Consider the following 19,907-nt stretch of genomic DNA (forward strand, 5'->3'; position numbering starts at 1 on the left):
TTTTTTCCCAGAAAAATGTTTTTTTAGCCCCATTTTTTAATTTTCACTAGGGATTTTTATTTTCAACCTAGAAGTTCCTTATTCTTCAGTGCTTAGCCATATACAGTAGCTATAGGGTTAAATATATAGGGAGAAAAATTTGTTATGCGATTTTTCCTGAGTATGCTGATACGCCATATGTGATTGGGCACACGGCAGGGCTCAGAAAGGAAGGAGCGACATTCTGGAATTCTGACTTTGATAGAATGGTCTGCAGGGTGTCATGTTGCATTTGGAGAGACTCTGATGTGCCTAAACCTGTAGACTGTGAGCCCTCGCGGGCAGGGTCCTCTCTCCTTCTGTACTTGTGTGTCCCTTGTCTTATACATGTTTATTGTACTTGTCTATATTCCCCTTTTCATATGTAAAGCGCCATGGAATAAATGGAGAAAGTGGACCCAAAAATTGTTGTGCAATTTCTCCTGAGTATACCGATATCCCATATGTGGTGGAAAGCTACTTTTGAGGCACAGCGCAAATCTCAGAAGGGAAGAAGCACCATATTGGCTTTCAGATTTTGTTGGACTGGCTTGAGTGCCATGTTGCATTTGTAGAGCCTCTGAGGAGCCAGAACAGCCAAAAATCCCCATAAGTTACCCCGTTTTACAAACAACCCCTCTAAATGAATTCATCTAGGGGTACAGTGAGCATGTTTACGCCATAGGTGTGTCACAGAATTTTATACCATTGGGCATTGAAGAAAAAATAATTACATTTCGACCAAAAGAATTTTGTTTTAGCCCCAGATTGTACATTTCCACAAGGAGAAATAGGTAAAAATGGCACCAGAATGTGTCCCACAATTTCAGCTGAATGTAGAAATACCAAATATGTGGCTGCTTAGTCAGAACCTCAACATTACTGCTTAGACATATCAGGGGCAGACACTGACAGCTTGGGGCCCCTGTGCAATTGTGTCTGGGCCCCTTCCTTTTATGGCGACAAATTATTTATATATATATATATATATATATATATATATATATATATATATATATAATACAACGGCAAAGCAAGGTCCAGCAATAACGTGAGCAATCCAGGATGCTGTTAAAAATGTTTTCTTTTTTATTCATAAATCCAGTAAAATACAATGGTCCAAGCAGTTCAAAACAGCAATAGCGCAGGAAAGTCGTGCAGATAGGACTACGTGTTTCAGCGGTAAAACCCGCCTTCTTCATGGTCCAGAATCTAATCTGCTTTCCAAACATGGAACCTTATATACATCCCACTCCCATCAGGGTAATTATAAACGTATGTGAGAGACTTAAAAACATGAGCTATAAAAGCAGATCAAACATATAAACTATCTACATATTGATCAGTATACAACATGCATGAAGATTATAAAGAAAGGATTCAACATATTGGAGAAAAATACATTCGGAATGTCCAATAACCTGACCATAAAATTTGAGTGGTACAAAAACATAAAACAATAATATTAACCAGTATTATATAATACAAATATATCAATAGTGCATAATGATATCCAGGTGGTTATTAAAGCCCTGTGGCATGCGAGTCCCCAGCTCAAATATCCACCTACTCTCTCTTGCAAGCACTTTTTTATGAAAATCACCCCCCCTCAATGGTTTTTTTACATGCTCTATGCCCATAAGGGAGAAACCGCGTAAATCTCCATTATGTTTTTTTGAAAAATGTCGGGATACTACTGATGCACCAACCATAGGCAAATTACTAGCGTCTGATAGGTGTTTGCGGATTCTAGTTTTAAGGGGATTCATCGTACAACCTACATATTGCATACGGCATATATTGCAATTAATTAGATACACTACATTCTCCGTATTACAGTTTTATAAAAGAACAAACATTAAACTGTTTTTTATTGGAGATAGATGTAAATATTTTGGATTTATTAGCAAAACCGCAGCACTTACAGATATTGGCACCGCATTTAAAAAATCCTGTTGTTCTTAACCAATTGCTAGGGGAAATTTTATCCGGATCTTTGAACATGCTGGGTGATAATAATGTAGCTAAAGTCGGGGCTCTTCTTGCCACAAAGGCAATATCATTATTTTCCGCAATATTTTTCAAAATATCATTCTGAGACAACAAAGGAAGATATTTTTTGATGATTTTAACAATAGAATTAAACTGAGGACTGTAATTGGTACTGAAAACCACCCTAGATTTTTTAGAGTCAAACTGTCTTTTTTTTTTTCTCAGTAGATTCCAACAGCTTAACCCTATCCATGCCTGCTACCATTTTCTTGGCTCTCTCCAAGGACCAATTAGGATACCCCCTTTTTTTTTTAAATTATTACAGGTCATTTCAATTCCTTCCTCCAATTTGTCACTAGATGTAGTATTCCTTTTTAGTCTAATAAGCTCCCCCACAGGAATATTCTGAATGGCATGTTTGGGGTGATTAGGGGAAGCCATTAAAATACTATTACATGCAATAGATTTTTTATAGGGAGATATCAGAACCCTATCATTGTCCAGATCTGCGGTCAGTTTCAAATCCAAGAAGTTAATTGATACCTCATGACCACTACTAGTAAATTTTAGATTGAAATCATTCAAATCCAAATAAGAGAAAAAACTTTTTGCAGACGAGAGACTACACCTCCAGACAAATATCAGATCATCAATAAATCTCCCCAGCCAAACAATATTATCCTTGTATGGGTTATCAATATTAAAGATATAATTTTCTTCCCACACAGACATAACCAGGTTAGCTATGGAAGGTGAAAACTTGGCGCCCATGCTCACACCCTGTGTCTGGAGGAAATATCTCTCATCAAACATAAAATAGTTGTGGCTTAAAAGAAATTGAATTGAGGAAACAATAAATCTCTGGATGGAATCCTCATAATTATTGTATCTGGACAAGTAATATGTGATGCATCGTATCGCGACGTGATGGGGGATAGAAGGATATAACCCCACCACATCGCAAGATAACCACACATCATCAGATTGCCAGTGAAATTTTTCCATAATCTGTATTATACTTTTGGAATCTTTAAGATGACTTGGTGTTAATGGCACTAAGGGTTGAAGATAAAAATCCACCTACTCCCCTAGTTTCTCACTGAATGACCCGATCCCAGACACGATGGTCTGAGAGGGGGAGGAAAAACCTCTTTATGAACTTTAGGGAGTGAGTGGTATATTGGGACAATCGGTGTTTCACAAAAAATAATTTTTTTAATTCTGTCTGAAATAGCACCCATACTAATTCCCACCTGTAATAGATGTAATAATTGAGAATTAAATGAATTAGTTGGATTAGATGGCAATTCAATATAGGTGCTACTGTTTTCTAGATCCAGCAAGTTCATTTTCTTGTATAAACCAGCATTGAGAGCCACAATAGCGCCCCCCTTGTCTGCCTGGACAACAATGAGATCTGTTATGATTGAGTCACCGTAGGAGGCAAAAACAGAAATGCTAGCTAAGTCCAGAAAACCAGAGAGGTTGGCAGCTATCGGATTGCAGACCCCTGAACCTATCAACACAACTGGCAGTAGCCGTGGGGGGTTCCTACGATGCCCTAGACCCCTCGATCACAGCCGGAGGACTAAATAGCCTAAAGACAGAAAGGGAAATCTAAACTGCCCCAGAGCAGACCCCAAAGCAAAAGGCAGCCCCCCACATATAATGATGGTGAAGCAAGAAGAAAACACAACACAGACAGAAAGAGAGACTGAGCAAAGACGGGGCCCAAGCTAACTAGATAGGAAAGGGCAGGAAGGCTGCTGTCTGAAATCCGTGAAAAACGCTATGAAAATAAGAGCCAACAGACTGACAGTGAAAAAGGCCCTGAAGACTCTAGGCTTCAAAAAGACTATGTCAGTACTCAGGAATATTCTGAAGACAGAGCAACAGGCAAAAGGAGATTCAGCTCACCCCAGCAGGGAATGGCAGAATCCAGAAAAGCAGGGCAAACAAAACACAAATGCTAAAAGGCAAAGCAGAAAACTTAGCTTTAGAGGAGCAGGAATCAGACTGGTCTCAAAGAAGTCCACAGAGAAATCACCCGCAGGGCAGAAGGGCGTCGGCAGCCTTATATCCAGTCTATGACTCCACTCAGCCAGTCATCATCATTAGGCTCAGATGCCTGATAATCAGGCTCAATACCTTCCTTTACCAGAATAGGGAGTTCACCATACCTCAGTGACGAAGGGGAAAATGAACTCACAACAGTACCTCCCCCTTGAGGAGGGGTCACCGAACCCTCAACCACGCCACCAGGGCGATCAGGGTGAGCCCGATGAAAGGCACGCACCAATCTTTTGGCATGAATATCAGAGGCAGAGACCCAGGAATTATCTTCCTGACCATAACCCTTCCACTTAACCAAATACTGGAGTCTCCGTCTAGCCAGACGGTAATCCAGTATTTTCTCTACCTCATATTCCATGTTACCTTCAACCAATACAGGGTCCAGAGGTGCCACCCCAGGAACAACTGGTTCAACAAACCTCTTCAACAAGGACTTATGGAACACGTTATGGATTTTAAATGTGACAGGAAGAGCCAAACGAAAAGAGACTGGATTAATAATCTCCAAAATCTTGTAAGGTCCAATAAATCTAGGCTTAAACTTAGGAGAAGCCACCTTCATAGCAATATTTTTTGATGATAACCACACCATATCACCAATCTTAAACTGGGGACCAATGGTCCTATGTCGATTGGAAAACCGCTGGGCCTTTTCCTGGGAGAGAGAGAACTTATCCACCACTTGGTCCCAGATCTGGTGCATTCTCTCCACCACAGTGTCAACACCTGGGCAGGCAGAAGGCTCCACCTGCCCTGAAGAAAATCGAGGATGAAACCCAAAGTTACAAAAAAAAGGTTTCATCAAAGTGGCAGAACTAGCTCTATTATTTAAAGCAAATTCAGCCAAGGGCAAAAATGAAACCCAATCATCCTGATCAGCGGAAATAAAACATCTCAAATACGACTCCAAGGTCTGGTTTGTTCTCTCTGTCTGCCCATTGGTCTGAGGGTGAAAAGCAGAGGAGAAGGACAACTGAATTCCCAGCTTGGAACAGAAAGTCCTCCAAAATCTAGACACAAACTGAACTCCTCTGTCAGATACAATGTTCTCAGGAATCCCGTGCAAGCGAACTACCTGTTGCAAAAACAGGGGCACCAACTCAGAGGAAGACGGCAACTTAGGGAGTGGTACAAGATGAACCATCTTAGAGAACCTATCACAAATCACCCAAATAATAGTCATTCTTTGAGAGACCGGCATATCAGAGATGAAACCCATTGAAATATGGGTCCATGGCCTCCTGGGGACCGGCAAAGGCATCAACAACCCACTAGAGCGAGAACAAGATTTAGACCGGGAGCAAGTCCCACAGGACTGCACAAAATTCCTGACATCATGAGACAAGGTGGGCCACCAAAAGGAGCGACTCACCAGATCTCTAGTACCAAAAATACCTGGATGACCAGCCAATGCAGAGCAATAAACTTCAGACATCACTCTCTTCTTCCACTGGTCAGGAACATACAACTTTCCACTGGGACAACGCTCATGTTTGTCCTCCTGGAACTCTTGCAGAGCAAGTCTCAAATCGGGCGAGATGGCAGAAAGAACTACCCCTTCGCCTAAGATGGTAGCAGGCTTGGTCAACACAGGAGAATCAGCAAAGAAGCTCCTAGAGAGGGTGTCTGCCTTGACATTCTTAGTTCCAGGAAGAAAAGAGACCACAAAATCAAAACGTGTAAAAAAACAAGGCCCACCTAGCCTGTCTAGGGTTCAAGCGTTTAGCCGACTCTAGGTAAATCAAATTCTTGTGGTCAGTGAGGACCACAACTTGATGTTTAGCTCCCTCCAACCAATGTCTCCACTCCTCAAATGCCCATTTCATGGCCAACAGTTCGCGATTCCCCACATCATAGTTACATTCAGATGGAGAGAACTTTCGGGAAAAGAAAGCACAGGGATTCATTTTAGATGTTACAGGATCCTTTTGGGACAAAACAGCTCCTGCACCAATCTCGAATCATCCACCTCTACCTGGAACGGGAGTGAGACATCAGGTTGCCGCAAAACCGGGGCGGAGGTAAATCTTCGCTTCAGCTCCTGAAAGGAAGCAACAGCCTCCGGAGACCAATTCAACACATCAGCACCCTTCTTAGTCAGATCAGTCAATGGCTTGGCAATGCTAGAAAATTTTGCTATAAATTTCCGATAAAAATTAGCAAAACCCAAAAACTTCTGGAGGGCCTTCAAAGAAGTGGGCTGAACCCAATCATAAATGGCCTGTACCTTGGCCGGGTCCATTTCAATAGTTGACGGAGACAAAATAAATCCCAAAAATGAAATCCTCTGTACTCCAAAAAGGCATTTCAATCCTTTGACATACAGGGAATTCTCCCTCAAGATCCGGAACACAGTCCGAATATGTTCCACATGAGAATCCCAATCCTTGGAGAAGATCAAAATATCATCCAGATAGATAATCAAAAATTTATCGACAAAGTCTCGGAAAATATCGTTCATGAAGCACTGGAAGACAGAAGGGGCATTAGTGAGCCCAAAAGGCATCACCAGGTGCTCAAAATGTCCCTCCGGAGTATTAAACGCCGTCTTCCATTCATCCCCCTGCTTAATGCGGATAAGATTATACGCCCCCCTGAGGTCAAGCTTGGTAAACCAGCAAGCACCTCTAACTCTAGAGAATAGATCCGAAATCAGGGGTAACGGATACTGATATTTAATAGTAATTTTGTTGAGGGCACGATAATCAATACAAGGCCTTAAAGAACCATCCTTTTTGGCCACAAAAAAAAAAACGGCACCTAAGGGTGAAGAGGATGGTCTAATATGACCCTTCTCCAACGCCTCCTTAATATAGGACCGCATAGCCTCGTGCTCGGGTACAGATAAATTAAAGAGCCGACCCTTGGGAAATTTACACCCCGGGCTCAGTTCAATTGCACAGTCATAATTCCTATGAGGAGGCAAGGACGCAGACTTATTCTCACTAAATACATCATAAAAGTCCGCCAAATAGTCAGGAACATCATGCGACTGAGGAGAGGTGGAAAAAACCGGAGCCTCACTAAAGGCACACCGACAACCCCAACTCACCACAGACACAGATTTCCAATCCAAAACTGGATTCTGAATTTGCAACCAGGGAAACCCCAGAACAACGGCATCATGCAGACCATGCAACACCGAAAATCTGCAATTTTCTTGATGGTCTGGGGCGACCCGCATGACCACCTGGGTCCAAAACTGAGGTTTATTTTTCGCCAAAGGAGTAGCATCAATCCCCCTCAAAGGGATAGGCGTCTGCAGAGGTGTCATCGGAAATCCACAACGTTTAGCAAAATCCAAGTCCATTAGGTTTAGCGCTGCTCCCGAATCCACAAAAGCCTTGGCGGAAAATGTGGACAGGGAGCAGATCAGAGTAATTGCCAGAAGAAACTTAGGTTGAACACCACCAACAGAAAACGTGTGTGCAAAGCATTTCTCTCGTTTAGGACAAACAGAAATAATATGCGAGGCATCTCCACAGAAAAAACACAGCTTATTATGCCTTCTGAACTCCTGACGTTGCGCCTTAGACAAAACTCTATCACATTGCATAGGTTCAGACGTCTGTTCAACCGGTGGCAACACCTCTCGTGCAATCCTGCGTTCACGTAAACGCCGATCAACCTGAATGGCTAATGACATAGAATCGTCCAGACCAGAGGGAACAGGAAATCCCACCATAGTATCTTTTACGGCTTCTGACAAACCCTTCCGAAAGAGAGCAGCCAAGGCATTATCATTCCAGTTAGTAAGGACCGCCCACTTTTGGAACTTTTGACAGTACAACTCTGCAGAATCTCGACCCTGGTTCAATGCCAACAGGGTCTTTTCAGCCTGATCAATAGCATTAGGTTCGTCATACAACAACCCCAAGGCTTGAAAGAATGCGTTCACATTAGTCAGAATAGGATCATCTGGTTTCAAAGAAAACGCCCAATCCTGGGGATCGCCACGCAGCAAAGAGATGACAATTTTAACCTGCTGCGCGGAGCTCCCTGACGAGTTAGGCTTCAAGGCAAAAAATCATTTACAATTATTTTTGAAACTCAAAAATTTAGATCGATCCCCAAAAAACACATCAGGTGTAGGGATCTTTGGTTCAACAGCATGCGAACGAGCAAGGTAGGCGGAAATTCCCCGCACTTCCGCAGCTAGCTGCTCCACACGATCAGACAATTGCTTTATCTCCATTGAGAGAAAAAAAAATTCCCCCTACGGCCTCAGAGATATAGAGGAAAGAAGGAAAGAATATACACACTTTTTTTTTTTTTTTCTTTTTTTTTTAAACACAATTCTTTCCTGCTATTGAGTACCCTAGGATCTGCGGTAGGGCGGGTGATTCTGTTATGATTGAGTCACCGTAGGAGGCAAAAACAGAAATGCTAGCTAAGTCCAGAAAACCAGAGAGGTTGGCAGCTATCGGATTGCAGACCCCTGAACCTATCAACACAACTGGCAGTAGCCGTGGGGGTTCCTACGATGCCCTAGACCCCTCGATCACAGCCGGAGGACTAAATAGCCTAAAGACAGAAAGGGAAATCTAAACTGCTCCAGAGCAGACCCCAAAGCAAAAGGCAGCCCCCCACATATAATGACGGTGAAGCAAGAAGAAAACACAACACAGACAGAAAGAGAGACTGAGCAAAGACTGGGCCCAAGCTAACTAGATAGGAAAGGGCAGGAAGGCTGCTGTCTGTAATCCGTGAAAAACCCTATGAAAATAAGAGCCAACAGACTGACAGTGAAAAAGGCCCTGAAGACGCTAGGCTTCAAAAAGACTGTCAGTACTCAGGAATATTCTGAAGACAGAGCAACAGGCAAAAGGAGATTCAGCTCACCCCAGCAGGGAATGGCAGAATCCAGAAAAGCAGGGCAAACAAAAACAAAACACAAATGCTAAAAGGCAAAGCAGAAAACTTAGCTTTAGAGGAGCAGGAATCAGACTGGTCTCAAAGAAGTCCACAGAGAAATCACCCGCAGGGCAGAAGGGCGTCGGCAGCCTTATATCCAGTCCGTGACTCCACTCAGCCAGTCATCATCATTAGGCTCAGGTGCCTGATAATCAGACTCATTACCTTCCTTTACCAGAATAGGGAGTTCACCAGACCTCAGTGACGAAGGGGAAAATGAACTCGCAACAGAGATCGCCATTAGCCCTCAATTCATCAATTGCCCTATGTTCAAAAATACTCAGATTAAATTTAACCTCTTGATGTTCTACTTGATTATAAAGAGACACAAGCTCACTTTCAATTGTTTCCAGAAAAAAATCAAGGAAAGGAGGTCTCGATTTTACTGAGTAGAACATTGGATTACGAGTCTGAAACCTGTCATTTAGATTAACCCTATCCTCCAACTCTGTCTCCCCCTCTAGTTGTCTTAAATTAGAGACAGCTACCTGTTCACTAAAATGAATACAATTATTATCAGATGATATACTGACAGATGATAAATCATTATACACATGAGTATTTTCCTCATTATAATGAACCTTTTCATATGTAAAGCGCCATGGAATAAATGGCGCTATATAAATGTATAATAATAACAGTGGAAATCCCACCTCCCCACAAGTGACCTCTCTTTGGAAACTAGACCCCTCAAGGTACATATCTAGAAATGTGGTGAGCACCTTGAACCCACAGGTGCTTCACAGAATTTTACAACGTAGATCTATGAAAGTGAAATAAATATATTTATTTTTCCCACATAAATGTTGATTTAGTCCCAGATTTCATCCTTTTCACAAAGATAGCTGGAGAAAGTGGACCCAAAAATTGTTGTGCAATTTCTCCTGAGTATACCGATATCCCATATGTGGTGGAAAGCTACTTTTGAGGCACAGCGCAAATCTCAGAAGGGAAGAAGCACCATATTGCATTCAGATTTTGTTGGACTGGTTTGAGTGCCATGTTGCATTTGTAGAGCCCCTGAGGAGCCAGAACAGCCAAAAATCCCCATAAGTTACCCCGTTTTACAAACAACCCCTCTAAATGAATTCATCTAGGGGTACAGTGAGCATGTTTACGCCATAGGTGTGTCACAGAATTTTATACCATTGGGCATTGAAGAAAAAATAATTACATTTCGACCAAAAGAATTTTGTTTTAGCCCCAGATTGTACATTTCCACAAGGAGAAATAGGTAAAAATGGCACCAGAATGTGTCCCACAATTTCAGCTGAATGTAGAAATACCCAATATGTGGCTGCTTAGTCAGAACTTCAACATTACTGCTTAGACATATCAGGGGCAGACACTAACAGCTTGGGGCCCCTGTGCAATTGTGTCTGGGCCCCTTCCTTTTGTGGCAACAAATATATATATATATATATATATATATATATATATCTCTCCACGCACACATACATGTATATATATTACATAGTAAAGGAGGCTATGTATATTGCCGTCCCTTATTATACAGTGCCCTCTATTGTTATGTACAGCACCATCCCTTACATATTGGATTACATAGAGCCCTGTTTATTACATACCGTCCTGTCTTGTTAGCTGTATAATGCAATGATGGCTGATGGAGCATGGGAAAGCTTCTTTTCTAATGGAGGAGCTGATGGACTGGTCGTGTGGTCACGGCTCCTCCATCAGCAGTCATTTTATATCTAAAAAGAGAGGGGACTATGTAATAACAGGGTGCTGTGAATAACAAAATTAACAATAATACACTATGTAAGAGACAGCACTGTACATAACAGCAGAGGAAGCTATATAATAAGGGACGACACCATATATAACTAGAGAGGATGGTATGTAATAAGGGGATGGTACATAATAAGAGGTAACTATGTAACTAAGAATGGTGTGAGTACACTATATACTAAGGGACTGTGTTAGAAATAATAAGCAATAATGTCTTCCTCCACCTCCCCCTGTTCCTAAGTCCATTATAAGTCCCCCTTCCTCCCATCCCAATCCCTCACACCCCTCATTCTCCTCCTCCCCCATCTCATTATTGTCCTCTCCCCAACCCCATCATTGCCCTCTTCACCACTTCCATTATTGCCTTCTCCCTCCACCACTATCATTGCTTTCTCCCCCACCACTCCCATCATCATTGCCTTTTTCCCACCACGCCATCATTGCCTCCTCCCTCATCACCCCCATCATTGCCTTCTCCCCATCACCCCCATCATTGCCCTCTCCTCCACCTACACACAAACACACACACAGCAGCATTCACCTATCTACACATTCCCCCGCAGCGCTACACATGCACACACAAAAACACCACCACTCGTCTCTGCACACACACACACACACACACGTACATACAAAACACACCACCTCTCACCTGTCCACACCGCAGGCACTCCCGCAGCATCACTCGCGCACGTGCTTGCTCTTTCTGCCACAGCCGGCCACTAAGTAATGACTTCATCCTGCCACGTTGCTCTCTATGTGAAAGAAAGCATGGGCGCCGGGCAGGAAGCAGGACGGATCCCTGCAGCTCCGCTCCCATTTTCTTTTGTAGGTAGCGGAGCTGCAGAGATCACTCGCACATGAGGGTAATCTAGCCAGGGGCTCCCCGGAGCCTCGGGCCCGGAGAAACAGGCCAAATTGTCCTCATTATTAACCGCACAGGCTGCACATGCAGTATATCCGCCCATGAGCCATATGGCACGATTCTGGAGGAACAGAGCGCTATTTGCCTCTTGGAGGGCAGCTTACCCTAGAATAGTTTGCGGACTCCTAAGTGCTAGAAAAGCAGAATCCCTCCTCAAGTGACCCCATTCTGGAAATATGTTCCCAAAGGGATATAATCTACAGGTGTTATGATTATTTTGACTCTATGGGTGTTTTCCAGAAACAGGCAGCAGTGAATGTTGCTGAGTGAAAATTGAAAGCTGCCGATGTAGTGACAGTACGTTGTAGTCAGCAGTACGTTGTAGTGCCAAGTACATTATGCCCAGCTTGTGCTCCTGGAGACACGCACCTGTAAATTAGGCGACCTCTCATCGCTATAGAAATGCCAAGCAAGTGGACACTAATTGTGGTTAGGCACACTGGGGCTCAGAAGGGAGGGGGCATTTGAATTTGGGAGTGCAGAATTTACTGAATTCCTTTTGTGGACGAGGAGCCATTTCACTTTTCCAGAACCTTTGTACTACCAGTAACATGGAAGCCACTTATGTTTCCGTTAATAGATGACAGACCACCTGAGTCGGAACTTGCTTTCTTTGTTGATTGAGTTGAAGCTTTTATTGGGAACATTTTACATAACGTTTGGAATCTTCTATATCCGGCGCTCTACACTGAGCACTTATATTGGGGTTTCCTAAATCTCCGAATGACGTGATTCAGATGAAACCCCAAGGGATCCATTCACCACAATGAGGCAGCAGAGTTACTCTGAGCTCCGTGTGACCTCTGCTCAGGGTTGTCCTTTTTAGAAGTGCACAAAACTGTGGCAGACCATGTTTTCATGCACACTTAAAAAGACGGATACCACAGGATCACAAGTCAGACAGTGTCCACAGTGCCTCCATCTGCCTCATTATAGGGTATCTTCCATTGGAGGTTCTGTTTGAACCACGCATTTCAGAGATTTACAGGGAAATCCTGATGAAGGCGCTCAGTGTAGAGTGCAGAATAAATGTGCGATGAGCCTTAGGCTTTGTGCCCATGTATGCAGAAATTTTCTGAGAAAAACCGGACTCCTTCCCAGAAACTGCGCAATTTTTTTTGCGTTTTTTGCACGTTTTTATCACTTTTTTTTGCGGATTTTTCACGTTTTTTTTTCCGGAGCATCTTAATACAATGAAATCCGCAGATTTTCTGCAAAATTAATGAACATGCTGCAGTTTTTTGCGCAATGCGTTTTTTTTGCGGAAAAAAACACATCATAGGCACAAAAAATGCAGATTTCATTCTAAGAATAGGATGCTTAATGTATGTGTTTTTTTAAGCGTTTTTGCAGGGAAAAAACGCTAAAAAAGCAAAAAAAACGCGAAAAATCCTGAACGTGTGAATCCAGCGTTACTGCGGTATTTGCGAGTCGGAATGAAAAAATTAACAGCAGGTGAAGAATTGGTTTATCTTTTTGCCCCATTCCTCATGCGGGTAGAAGTGATTAGACAACTTTACCATTCAGGGCAATTAGAGTGATACCAGATTTATGCTGGATTTTTTATGTTTGGCTGCTGTCAAAAACTAAAAGACTCTTTTTATTGCAAATACAAATTTTTGCATCCCCATACTTTGATGGCTATAATTTTTTTTTCCTTATTTCTGGCAACCCAGTCATGTGAGGGCTTTGTTTTCCTATGGCTTTCTATTCAGATTTTTAGGAGGCCGAATGAAAAAAAACCAGCAATTCAGGTGTTTTGGTGTTTTTCATTCTTTATGCCGCTTAACGTGTGGTAAAACTGATAAGGCAGTTTATTCCTCGGGTCAGTACGATTATGATACCACATTTATATAGTTTGTTTTGGCGCTTTTACATAATGAAAACTAATTTATAGAACTATTTTTTTAGAAAAAAAAATAATTTTTGCATTGCTTTTTTCTGAAAGTTATAATTTTGTTTTTCCGTTGATGAAGCTGTATGGCGGCTTGTTTTTTGTGGGAAAAGATGACGTTTTCAGAGAGAATTTTCATTTACATTCGTATTTTTTATCGCGTTTTATTCCAATTTTTGTTTGGCATGATGTTAAAGCATTGTTTTTTCTTTGTTTTTTTCTGTATTTTGTGATATTTTAATTTATATATTTTTAACCATTTTTTTCCTTTTTTGTTTACTTTTATACCCATGCCAGTATGGAACATAACTTTCCACTGACTGATCGCTGATCTAATACTCTGTAATGCTTTTGCATTGCAGGGCATTAGATCAGCATCTTACACACAGGGAGGAGACGTGTCCACTGCTGCTCTGAGCAGGAGCTTACCAGCCACCGTCCCTGGGTGACCCCATGCCTATATTTTGGTTCAGTATCACCATGGAGATCATCGGCACAACGCAATTACGCTGTGCTGATGGGCGCAGAGAGGGAGCTCCCTCCCTCTGCGATGCCCATCGATGTCGCTGTCAGTCTTGACAGCGGCATCAGAGGGGTTAAACGTGGGCTTTGCTGCAGGGTGTCAGTTCTCATATAGAGCTGACACCCGCATTTGATCGTGGTGGCACACAGTGTGAGCCCACACTAAAGATTAAGAAGTATATGTATGGTGGTTTGCGGGAACTGAACTCCCGCAGTGCCATACATATACTGTGGATTTCGGGAAGAGGTTAATAACTTAAAATATCAAAAGGGAAAAAATGAAAACACACTAAGGCTACTTTCACATTTCCGTTTTGAAGCATCAGGTGCGATGCGGCGAAAAATGACCTGCTGCCACCGGATCCGGCTTTTTTCCCATAGACTTACATTATTGCCGCATTGCGCCTGATGGCCATGCGGTGTGTCCGGCTTTAGCCGGAAACGGCAAAAAATGCCTGTCCGGTGTCTGCAAAAAAAGTTCCATGCAACGTTTTTTTTAACAGCGCCGGACCGCTTTTTTGCAGAGAGCATGCGCGAAGACTCTCTCTCCCTCTCCTGCACCGTATCTGGCAAAAACAGATGATCCGGCGGGCTGCGGCTTCTACCGGATCAGGTTTGACAACTTTTCGCCGCAGCCCGCCGGATTTAAAATCCGGAAATGTGAAAGTAGCCTAAGTCTACACGTTTTAAGCAGAGCCTTACTGCTTGAAACGCATAGGCCTAGTGTGTTGTTTGTTTTTTCCCCTTTTGATATTTTAACAGTTGCTAAAAAAAAAAGTTTTTAGAACCCTTTCCACTGCTGTTGCGGGATGTCTTTCTGCTTTCTACCTGATCAATTTCATCCGGGAGCTGACCTGTGGTTTCTGTCCGTGCACTGCACCTTTTTTAGTTTGAACGCTATCTGGACAGGGTTGAGCTGATGTGATATTTTTTCTTTGCCTCTGAAATTCAACATTCCAGATCTTTTTTTCCCCAACATCATTGCCGCCAGAGTTGCAGGAAACTGAAGTCCACTGCATCCTTGACATTCTGGTACTGTAGGAATGCGAATAAACCTTTTCAGGTCCTAAAACTCTAAACATTTTAAGCTTGCACCAAGTAAAAAGCATTAGATCTGTTTAGCTGAGATGACATGGTTTCCTCGCATAGTTAGAAAGTAGACTTATTAGAGCAATTGGCATTTCACAAGATTAGTTGGAGTGAACACGCTGCGGATTGGGGTGCGGATTTGGCAGCGCGAATTTTGTAAAATCCGCAGGTAAATCTGCAGGTCAAAAGACCTGCGGTTTTACCTGCGGTTTTGCCCTGCAGTTTTTCATCTCCACAATGGAGGAGATGGCAAACCGCGGCGGAATCCGCAGAAAGAATTGACATGTCAATTCTTTCTGCGGTTTAGAAACCGCAGGAAAACCGCGCGGAAAAATCCGTACCGTCTGCACTGTGGTACACCGCAGTAAAAACTGCTGCGGATCCGCAGCGGTCAAATCCACTGCGGAACCGCAGCAGAATCCGCAGCGTGTGCACACACCCTTAGGGTGCATCTGTGCTAAGGAAATTAGATAATACCCTTCATTAAGACAGAACGAGTGAATACCACCTCTGTCCAGAACATGGCCTTAGGAACAATAGAAATGTCATGATAAAACACATTAGTTAAGCATTAGCGTGCTGAAGCCATTGGAACATATCCCAAACAATATTAGGATTTTTTTCTTTCGGTTGCGGTATGTGGTCCACATAGTATTACATTTCGCCCTGAGAATCCATTTGCCTCCTATCTGCCTCAGGACACCGTGCTTCTCCACTGAAATGCTGGTTTAAAGAGGATCAACACCGGCATTGAGTGAGTGGTTTATCTTACAAGCCCCATTGATTGGACGCGAGCTAGAAGCTGCCATCAGATAGTGTATTTGTGAGCTGTAGGCACCTGTTGGATGAGGACTGGACGGCTACCACAAACTCATTGCACACAGGTCACAACGCAGCTGTCGGCCGCTACTAATTTTGTTCTGTACTTCAGGAGGTTCCAATGTGAAGTTGATTCCTAGAGGTGAAAGTTGCTTTCTTCAACTGTTAACCCTTACAAGCTCGGGAAGGCCCATTCTAATGTCAGTAGGAAATGAAATAATAATTCATTGAATGTCTCCACCAATTTTCCCAATATGTAACCTCTGTCATGATACAATCCTCCAAGGAGAGCTTTGATCCATACAAAGCCACGTATTATTATTTCCATATACTAATATTATATTTAAGTGCCAAGATTTATAGCACATTCATGTTTCCTATTTTACTTGTCCCCCCCCCTTCCCTAATAAAATATGTAATTGATTACTGGATGTATAATTCCCAGGAAATTCATCTTTACTTAAAATGTGGTGCTGGTGGGTAGTATATTTGGGGCAGTATTGCCAACCGTGCAAAAAGTCAGTCTTTAAAAATAGGGCATTTTCCGCTTATCTGTAAAGGGAATCTGTCACCAGGTTTTGCCACTTCATCCAAAAGCAGCATAGTGTAGGCAAAGAGACCCTGAATCCAACGATGTATCACTTAGTTTACTTGGTGCAGCAGTCTTGACTCATAGTTCTTAGCTATAGCAATGCAGCAGAGCTGAGGAAGATAACCCCGCCCACACCAGTCGGCATTATCATTTGTCTATACAATGTCCATAGACAGCGAGCTGCTTATCACAGAAGGGGGGCAGTTGCACAAGTGCCCGCGCGCCAGCTAGTCACACCAATGATAATGTCCTGGTGATAAATCCTTTAGTGTAAGTAAATGACAGGACACAGGCTGACATATGACACATCATTGAATTGTGTGTTTTAACCCCTACCTCACTCATACTGTCTTCAGATTACATAGCAAAAACCTGCCTGCTTATTTCCTTTAAAAAATGGTGTACTTTTATTTTTGAAAGCTGGAGATATCGAATATTTTGACAGCAATATTCACCATTGAACAGTTCATAGTAAATGCGGTACTTTCACTGTGTGCATATTATTATAGGCTGTAGATACAGTGGGGAAAAAAAGTATTTAGTCAGTCAGTAATAGTGCAAGTTCCACCACTTAAAAAGATGAGAGGCGTCTGTAATTTACATCATAGGTAGACCTCAACTATGGGAGACAAACTGAGAAAAAAAAATCCAGAAAATCACATTGTCTGTTTTTTTTTTCATTTTATTTGCATATTATGGTGGAAAATAAGTATTTGGTCAGAAACAAAATTTCATCTCAATACTTTGTGATATATCCTTTGTTGGCAATGACAGAGGTCAAACGTTTTCTGTAAGTCTTCACAAGGTTGCCACACACTGTTGTTGGTATGTTGCCCCATTCCTCCATGCAGATCTCCTCTAGAGCAGTGATGTTTTTGGCTTTTCGCTTGGCAACACGGACTTTCAACTCCCTCCAAAGGTTTTCTATAGGGTTGAGATCTGGAGACTGGCTAGGCCACTCCAGGACCTTGAAATGCTTCTTACGAAGCCACTCCTTCGTTGCCCTGGCGGTGTGCTTTGGATCATTGTCATGTTGAAAGACCCAGCCACGTTTCATCTTCAATGCCCTTGCTGATGGAAGGAGGTTTGCACTCAAAATCTCACGATACATGGCCCCATTCATTCTTTCATGTACCCGGATCAGTCGTCCTGGCCCCTTTGCAGAGAAACAGCCCCAAAGCATGATGTTTCCACCACCATGCTTTACAGTAGGTATGGTGTTTGATGGATGCAACTCAGTATTCTTTTTCCTCCAAACACGACAAGTTGTGTTTCTACCAAACAGTTCCAGTTTGGTTTCATCAGACCATAGGACATTCTCCCAAAACTCCTCTGGATCATCCAAATGCTCTCTAGCAAACTTCAGACGGGCCCGGACATGTACAGGCTTAAGCAGTGGGACACGTCTGGCACTGCAGGATCTGAGTCCATGGTGGCGTAGTGTGTTACTTATGGTAGGCCTTGTTACATTGGTCCCAGCTCTCTGCAGTTCATTCACTAGGTCCCCCCGCGTGGTTCTGGGATTTTTGCTCACCGTTCTTGTGATCATTCTGACCCCACGGGGTGGGATTTTGCGTGGAGCACCAGATCGAGGGAGATTATCAGTGGTCTTGTATGTCTTCCATTTTCTAATTATTGCTCCCACAGTTGATTTCTTCACTCCAAGCTGGTTGGCTATTGCAGATTCAGTCTTCCCAGCCTGGTGCAGGGCTACAATTTTGTTTCTGGTGTCCTTTGACAGCTCTTTGGTCTTCACCATAGTGGAGTTTGGAGTCAGACTGTTTGAGGGTGTGCACAGGTGTCTTTTTATACTGATAACAAGTTTAAACAGGTGCCATTACTACAGGTGATGAGTGGAGGAAAGAGGAGACTCTTAAAGAAGTTACAGGTCTGTGAGAGCCAGAAATCTTGATTGCTTGTTTCTGACCAAATACTTATTTTCCACCATAATATGCAAATAAAATGAAAAAAAAACAGACAATGTGATTTTCTGGATTTTTTTTTCTCAGTTTGTCTCCCATAGTTGAGGTCTACCTATGATGTAAATTACAGACGCCTCTCATCTTTTTAAGTGGTGGAACTTGCACTATTGCTGACTGACTAAATACTTTTTTTCCCCACTGTATGTGATTTAAAATCTTATTGATTTATAATGATTTTCAAATATGTTAGTGAAGAATGTTAGCAGTCCGTCATTTTGGTTATTATATTTATTTCCATGATTATGGGTAGCATGTAAATTATGGCATAGAGGGAACTGTGTGCCGTGTTCCCATCTGTACTGTATGACTGCCATCTGCTGGAAACATTTATGATTGCAGCAGATGATGTTTTCATCTATTATGGTAGAAGTATGTGCAGTTTCTTTTAGGAAGTTTTGGAGCAGAGCGGAAACTGAGCCGAACCATCGTAAATCTTTTTTGGTGCTAAAACTGAGCAGAAATAATGTTAATGTTAATGTTTTCAGTTTTTAAAGCGGTTTTGTAGCATTTCTGCTTATTGTCTGCTTCAAAAACCGCCTGTCAGCAGCAAAAAATAGCACATAATCATTTAATGGGCATTTAGGAGAATCTGAACGGTCAGTGTGAATACATTGATGGAAAGCTATGTGCAATGCTATTTATATTGCCATGTTATACCTAAATACTGTATATCCGCGCATGGAGAGACAATACAGATCATACTGCTCCCAGATGAAATCCGGTGGGCATGGAGACTGACGTGTGGTTCTCTTCTTCACTGCAGGCACTTTAATCCTATTGAAATACCCATATCCTCGAGCAGTAGAAGAGCCATCAATATACGAATCTGTCAGAGTTCATACTGCCATGCAGACTGGACGCTCTGAGAACGACCTGGTGCCTTTGGCCCCTTCCGTAAGTCATAAATCTTGATTTTACCTAGTGTAAATGCCCCTGTCCTCCTGAATCACATGGTGGTGTTCTTCCTTCCTGAGATATGGCCCCTGTTTCCCAAAATGTAAATTTAGGTTTTTGAGCCAAGCAGACATGGTCCCAAACTGTTCTATGGGCATCTTCTGATGGGATAATGACAGGTCTTCTTTCAAGGGACTGCTCAATGAAAACAAGTTATCCCCTACCCACAGAATATTGTCCTGATCAGTATTACTGAGCACAGAATAACTTCTATCTTTATCCTTTTATCGCAGTAAGAATTGAGCAGCAGTATGTATATACTCTACCACAGCTTCATTCATTCTGTATTGGGCTGCCGAGTGCTCGGGTATTTGTGGCAGTCCCGCAAAGCATGAATGGAGTGGTGGTAGGGAGCGTGTACTGCTACTCTAATAGGGATAAAAT

The 19,907-nt window shown here is 42.5% G+C and overlaps 1 protein-coding gene across 2 annotated transcripts in view; it reads left to right on the plus strand.

Moving 5' to 3' along the window:
• The window catches only part of DAPP1 (dual adaptor of phosphotyrosine and 3-phosphoinositides 1), a 169,274-nt gene that overhangs the window by 127,989 nt on the left and 21,378 nt on the right, over nt 1-19,907 (plus strand). For both annotated transcript variants that reach the window (XM_073589688.1, XM_073589681.1), the window contains exon 5: nt 19,333-19,463. In XM_073589688.1, coding sequence (XP_073445789.1) covers nt 19,333-19,463 — 131 coding nt within the window. The remainder of the gene's footprint in view (nt 1-19,332; nt 19,464-19,907) is intronic.

Source organism: Dendrobates tinctorius, unplaced genomic scaffold (genome assembly GCF_039654945.1).
Source record: "Dendrobates tinctorius isolate UK_male_01 unplaced genomic scaffold, ASM3965494v1 ptg000011l, whole genome shotgun sequence".
Taxonomy (NCBI): Eukaryota; Metazoa; Chordata; class Amphibia; order Anura; family Dendrobatidae; genus Dendrobates; species Dendrobates tinctorius.